At 34.7% G+C, this 7,487-nt stretch overlaps 1 protein-coding gene across 1 annotated transcript in view; it reads left to right on the top strand.

Annotated features, from left to right (window-relative positions):
• LOC107093941 overlaps positions 1–4,345 on the top strand; it is a 9,845-nt gene extending 5,500 nt beyond the window's left edge. Inside the window, exons 3-4 of the mRNA XM_015389300.1 lie at positions 255–1,703; positions 2,161–4,345. Of these exons, the coding sequence (XP_015244786.1) occupies positions 255–1,703; positions 2,161–3,769 (3,058 nt within the window). The 3' untranslated portion in view covers positions 3,770–4,345. The remainder of the gene's footprint in view (positions 1–254; positions 1,704–2,160) is intronic.
• The last annotated feature ends 3,142 nt before the right edge of the window (positions 4,346–7,487 follow it).

Below are 7,487 nucleotides of genomic sequence, written 5' to 3' on the forward strand. Positions count from 1 at the left end.
ACTGCTGTCCAATCCTCCCTATTGGGTACCCCTGCAAGTGGCAGTATATCTAGTTTTGTAAATAGGGAATTACCTCAAAACAGGTTTAAATTGGAGGGCAACCAGTCTCTCGCTCAGTTTTTTTGAAGACATTCTGACCCCTATCCAGGAGTCTTTGTCAATTCTGTTGTTAAACAGGAAGTTGTCTATAAGTATTTGTTTTCTCTAGGGGGGGTTGTGGCAATGTCTAAACTAACATTTATTATCTTCCACAGTGTACTGGTCCAGCCAGGATGTCCAGCCATCTACCAAAAGAAAACAAAAAAAGGGAACCTAGGGACTGTGACCAAAGTCACTTTTGGTAAAAAGAAACTGAACAAACCAAATAAAACCATCTTGCTCGTTGGGGAGACTGGAGCAGGAAAATCTACTCTGGTCAATGCGCTGTTCAATTATGCCATGGGAGTTAAGTGGGAGGATAAGGTTTGGTATAAGATTGTGGAGGAAGGGAATGAAACGTCAACATCAGATGTGGTGGTGTACGAGATCTTTGATTCCGAATACAAAACTCTGCCCTACTCTCTGACCATCATCGATACTCCTGGTTATAGAGATACAGACGGACTTAAATATGATGCTATCATCAATCAAAGATTGTTTGACTTGTTTCGGTCAGAAGAAGGGATCCATGAAGTTCATGCTGTCGGTGTGGTGATGAAAGCAAATGAAAACGAAAAGCATGGCCAGCTGACAAATGTCTCAGATTCAGTTATGTGTCTGTTTGGTAAAGGCTTAGAAAAAAAAACTGTAGGTCTTATCACACACTCTGATGGGACGAAACCTGATGGGACGAAAGGAAGAGGCCCTCTTTACTTAACATTTAATAACCGTCAAACTGAGGCACGCACAAAGGAAACTAGCTCAGATCTAGAAGAAGCATGGAGATTGGCAGAGAGGGGAATGAGCCAATTCTCAAATTTTCTTCAAAAGATCTCAGCAGAGCAGCTGCAGGTAAATGTTACATTTGACTCATTCATCAGATCGACAGCCTCCATCCACAGCATGCAAGAGAGAATCAAACTAACTGAATTGAAACAGAAAGAAATCAAACAGATTCAAGAGGCTCTGAAGAAACACGAAGAAGAGATGAGTGAAAACTTCTCTATAGAGGTAGAGGAAGTCTACAAAGATAAAGAACCCATTGATGGTAAGAAGTCATTCTTTAAAGCAGCTGTCTGCTGCACCGTCTGTGAGGAAAACTGTCACTTCCCTGGATGCACGATGGCCCCAAACCCTGAAAGGTGCGAGGTCATGAAATCAAACTCTTGCACTGTTTGTAGCAAGAAATGTCCCGTTTCAAAACATGTTAGAGTAGACTGGAAGTATGTCACCAAGACTAGGAAAGTGCAGATAACCAAAGAGGAATGTAAAAAGAAGTACTCAAGGAGCATTTCGGATACAAAACAACAGGAAAATCTTAAAGAGTCTCTTGAAAAAACAATGGAGATGTTAAACATAGAGAAGGGTCGTTTGATAGAAAAGTCTTACAAAATTGCCATTAAACTGGATCCAACTCTCCTGAAAGTCAATTCAGTTTCCACGTACATCAATTTGGACTACCTGATTAAGACGATAAAGGAAAACGGAGACACAAAGAAGGTGCATGAACTTGAATGGATAGATGGACAAATGGATGAAGGAGCCAAATCAGTCATTGATTGCAAGTAGGTCCACTCAAGTATTTACGGTTTTATATTAAAAGTACTACATTAACTGAACAGGCTTTGTTTATAACAGAATTCTTGAGGACTGATATAAAGGTTACTTTGACTCAAATTACCCTCACTTTTTGCTTTTTAATGGTGTTTTTTTTAAAGAAGAAAGCCATGCTGCTATGTTTTCTGGTACCTTGCTATTGAAATGGAATATATACCCTTATCGATCTACTTAATTGGTAATAGAAGTAATCGTGTTTAATTTAAGGAAAATTATTTATACCCCATCAGAATTAAACAGGTTTTAAATCCCCCTACCTTGTTGACATGAGAACTATCCCAGAGTTTGGCAGCATTCAGAGCTTAAAATTAAGATTGTTAAGACTGATGGTGTATTCCTGAAGCATTTTCTAATTAAACTTTAAAGGCATTTACCTAAACTGCTATTTCTTTGCTCTTTGTACAGGTTTGACAACACTTCCTTACAACATATTGTCTCAAACAGTGTTGCCATCAGCTCAGGGCCTCCTGCTGTCTACCAACTTAAAACAAGGAAAGAAAATATCGGGACTATGACCAGAGTGACATTTGGTAGAAGAAAACAGAACAAGCCAAATAAAACCATCTTACTTGTTGGTGAAACAGGAGCAGGAAAATCTACTCTGATCAACGCTATGGTCAACCACGTCATGGGAGTGAAGTTTGAGGATGAAATCTGCTTTCAGATCGTAGAAGACGAGAAGAGAAGTCAGGTAGAGAGTCAGACATCAGATGTGATAGTGTACGAGATCTTTGGTTTTGAAGGTAAAACTCTGCCGTACTCTCTCACCATCATTGATACACCTGGATATGGAGACACCAGAGGCTATGAGCATGATATCATAGTCATTGAAAGATTGTTTGAGTTGTTCAGATCAGACGATGGCATTCATGAGCTTGATGCCGTGGGTTTGGTGCTGAAGTCAAGTGTTAACCGTCTCAGTGACCGAATAAAGTATATCTTTGATTCAGTGATGTCTCTGTTTGGAAAAGACATAGAGAAAAACATTGTAGCCCTGGTTACCCACTCCACTGGAAAAAAACCGAAAGATGTGCTTAAGGCTCTTGAAGCTGCAGATATTAAGTGTGCAAAAGATGAAAAGAAACAGCCAGTTTACTTCCTGTTTAACAACTGCCAACATGAGGAGAGAACAGAGGAGCCAGAATACCTTGAAAATGCCGATAGAGTAGCAACGAGAGGGCTGAGTGGCTTTACTGCCTTTCTGGGTAAAACTGAGCCTCAGAAACTAGAAACTACCGTGATTGTTCTCAATGAACGTATCAGACTGTCTGCCTGCATCCAAAACCTGCAGGAAAGGATCACACTGTCTGAGCTAAAACAAAGAGAGATTAAACAGATCCAAGAATCTCTGAAGAGCTATGAAGAAAACAAAGACAAGAATAAGAAGTTCACTGTAGAATTTGATGAAGCCTACAAGGACAAGGAGAACATTCAAGGAGATATGTGGTTGATGACTTTAATTAAAGGAGCAGTCTGCTGTACTATCTGTGAGGAAAACTGTCACGTTTCTGGATGCACAAGTTCTAAAAACCCTATAGACTGTGAGGTGATGAAAGATGGCATATGCACTGTGTGTTCTTCAAAATGTCCTGCCTCTGCTCATATTAAAGGACAGTGGAGATATGTGACAAAAACTAGGAAAGTCCAGAAGGATGTAGACAACATAAAGACAAAAATTAAAACAGAAAGGCGTTTGAACTTTTTAGAAAATCTGGAGGCTGAAGTAAAAGATCTTTCAGCACAGAAATCTAAATTGCTTGATGAGTCCTACGAACATGTTGTCCATCTGGACCAGATTGCTCTCAAAGTGAATTGTTTTTCCACATTTGTTCACTTAGACTTCCTGATTGACAAGATGAAAGACGATGGAGATCCAAAGAAGCTCCAGAAACTAGGGGAGATAAAGAAAAGGGAGGATGAAGGAGCCATGTCCAAAATGCAGTATGTGTTTGGCAAATTGGCATTAGCTGGAAAGAAAATGAAAGAAGCAGTAAATACTAAGTTCGGTATCTGACTCTGACTCTTAAGTTGTGTATTCTAAGTCAACCACAACACGAACACAGTTATACTAAAGCCTATCTAGCATCATTCATTTGAGCAGTCAACAACAGTACTCGGTAATAATTGAAACCACTCCACTATCTGTATAATTCACCCTGTATGGGTTTTCAAATAGTAGTTATTCATGTTCTTTAACCTTAAAATGTGGGTATTTTGTTGGTAAACATAAACGCTTGTATTACTGGCCTTATAAGTTGTTTTTCCCCCAATATGTAATCTAATAACTGAGTGTTGCCTAACCTTAAGTTATAACTCTGGGATGAAACAGAGCATTGGGGGCACTTTCTTCTGAAATGAGGATCTCTCTATGCTTAACAGTAATTCCATTAGAATATATGTTGAATGTAAAATAAATAAAAAAAAATGAAGTGTATTTGTTTTGTTTTTTTTAATCTAAGTTGCATATTGTTTGATTGAATACATAAACCTATTCCCTACCATTTAACTGGAGCACAAATATTTGACTTGTCATATGTTAAAATTACATTGTATTGCATCCTCTTTCTGGTAGAGTTTTCTGTATGAAGTAATAAAGTTCTTCTCTTGAATTTAGTGAGCTTCTTTTTCTAGATCACTGTTGCTATAGACAGAACATAACTGTTTTAGGATCTAAATTCTGTAAGGTGATAAGTATATTTTTGAAAGAAACATAAAAAAACAAATTGCGCTCACACAAATATATTTGAAAAAATCCAAATCAAATTGAAATAACAGCTTCATCTAAAAGAAAAACATATTGTCCAACAGGCAATGTGACTAAGATAATAAAATATACTGTAATTAAATTGTTATTTATAGACAAGTTTGATTATACATCACATTTTACTAGCAAGATCATTCAAAGTGCTGTACATTGAAAAGAAAATAGCAAAAAACTAATGTAAATTGCATTGGTACAAAGCTAATCAAATAATTAATGGTCATTTAAACAATCTATTAAAAGATAATAAGGTGATTGAGGGATATTTTAATAAAATTATTGATAATAAAATTAAAGAAAGTTGGTCTACAGGCTTGAACTAATATTGTTTAAATATTATTGCTAAAGGACACTGTACATGTATAAACGGTGCTTTAACAGTGTTCTGGGACACTGTTCCAGATAAGTACGTCATAAAAGCCAAAAGCTGCTTCACTAGAATTAGTTTTGCTTTTAGTTATGCAAAGTAGACTAGTTCCAGATGACCTGAGAGGTCTGTAAGGTTGACAACAAGTCCAGTTTATGTTTAATCTAAGCCATTCATTGATATCTAGACTAATAGCAGTATTTTAAAATCTATTCTCTTACATACATGAACCCAGTGCTTTAAAACTGGGGTGATAGTTTAACAATGACACAGGCAGCAGCATTTCTATGGAGAGCCGTTTCACAAAAATTGTATAAATATTGGTAAATTGTCAATAAATATTCTATTAAATAAATAAATATCCCTATGAAATAAAACAAAATAAATACGTTAACATCATTTTTATTTTATTATATTTCAACATTTTTATTTATTCCAAGATTTGTTAACTGCATAAGTTATTTATCTTTTATTTATTTATTTATTTATTTCATAATGGAGTATTATTTTGTGACACTTTTATTTTTTCAAAAGCTCTATGGAGAGCCGTTTCATAAAAATTTAATAAATATTGACAAAATGTCAATAAATATTCTATTAAATAAATAAATATCACTATGATACAAAAATAGAATAAATATGTTAAAATAATTTTTATTTTATAATATTTCAACATTTTTATTTATTCCAAGATTTGTTAACTGCATAAGTTATTTATCTTTTATTTATTTATTTATTTCATAATGGAGTATTATTTTGTGACACTTTTATTTTGAAAAGCTATACGGAGAGCTGTTTCATAAAAATTTAATAAATATTGACAAAATGTCAATAAATATTCTATTAAATAAATAAATATCACTATGATACAAAAATAGAATAAATATGTTAAAATAATTTTTATTTTATAATTTTCAACATTTTTATTTATTCCAAGATTTGTTAACTGCATAAGTTATTTATCTTTTATTTATTTATTTATTTCATAATGGAGTATCATTTTGTGACACTTTTATTTTGAAAAGCTACTTTACCTATTCAGTGACTTTTATTTTTTCACTCCGTTTTTTTCATTTTAAGCTCCTTATTATTTTATGTTCTTATATTTAAATGAGGTGTCAGGGTTTTATCTGTTAGCTGGCGCTGGCAGCTTCTCATGAGTGAAACAGAAGCTAGTTTGCAAAATATCGAACACGACAAGAAGAAAAGCATTGATGCTGATTTTTTGGCAGCATTTTGCAGAATGCTTCTGATCTTTCTAGATATCTTCAACTAATTTAAATGTCTGAAAACAGAAGCCTTGGAGATTTATTGAGAGAATAATATCACTGTCAGAGAAGTCATTAAATATTTTTTAAATACGTAGTTAAATATTTTTTGTGATTTAAGGACAGAAATAAGTAGTTTCAGTACCATAATTACATAATTTATAGCGACCTGGAAGAATATCTGCCTGCACATGTGTAAAGGAGTTGATAGAGATCGTGCTTCGCGAACAGATCGGGTAGCAACAGGACCAAACAGAGCTCAGCAAGAGGAATTACTCTGATTTGATTGGTCATCATGAATGGAGTACTTCAGTTTCTGCAAAGCAGATGCACTTCCCCTGACAGTTAAAACTCTGCCTCCTTATGTAAATGCAAGAACATGAAATAAAATGAGCTTAAAATGAAAAGCTAAGTTAAAAAAAAGACACTGAATACGTAAAAAAGTTTTACAAAATAACACTCCATTATGAAATATACGATATGATAAATCAATAAAGAAATAAATGTATTCAGTAATTAATACATGAAAATAATGAAATAAAATAAGATAAAACACATCTAACATATTTTTGTTTCATGGGGATTGTTATTTATTTATCGCAATATTTATTGACAAGTTATCAATATCAGTATTTATTTATTTATTTAATTCTTAAGGAAACGTCTCTCCGTAAATCCTGGATCAACTGCAGCTGTCTGATAATTTTTTTTAGGGCTGACCTGTGATGACACCTGTGCAATAATGACTTCTACTGAAGCTAAATGGATGTATTTAGTTTTCAAAATCCTCATTTAATCCTGGAGACAAAAGAAGACTATCCAGGTATCTTCTCCTTGGTCTATCAACACTCTGTTTTTTTTTTTTGTTTTTTTTTTTCATGAATTGATTGTTTTAAGAACCTCTATTTTAAAGCATTTTTATCTAAACGGGAATTGCAACAACCTTTTCTTTTTTCCAAGCAAGAAATAAAGCTCTCAAATACTGTGCTCATAAAGCTCGGAAAGATGAGAAGTTGGTAGAGGCAACGTGTGTACCGTATTTTCACGACTATAAGGCGCACTTAAACGTCTTTTTTTTCCCTCAAAATGTGCGGTGCGCCATTTGGTGCGGTGCGCCCTATGTGTGTTGTAACTGCAACTTTTGAGACCACCTCATTGAGGAGATGATGAAAGAGTGGCTGAATGTAAGGAGACCAGGTGTTTTTTTTTTTCCACTCATCACCATCGGTGTTAAAATGTAACTCCATGCGTGCCCATCTCACAGCTGATGTGAAAAACATGGTGAAACAAATTAAAGCTGTGTGGTCGCTGTTCAACCGCTCGACATCGGTGTGAA

Source organism: Cyprinodon variegatus, unplaced genomic scaffold, assembly GCF_000732505.1.
Source record: "Cyprinodon variegatus isolate N-32 unplaced genomic scaffold, C_variegatus-1.0 Scaffold453, whole genome shotgun sequence".
Taxonomy (NCBI): Eukaryota; Metazoa; Chordata; class Actinopteri; order Cyprinodontiformes; family Cyprinodontidae; genus Cyprinodon; species Cyprinodon variegatus.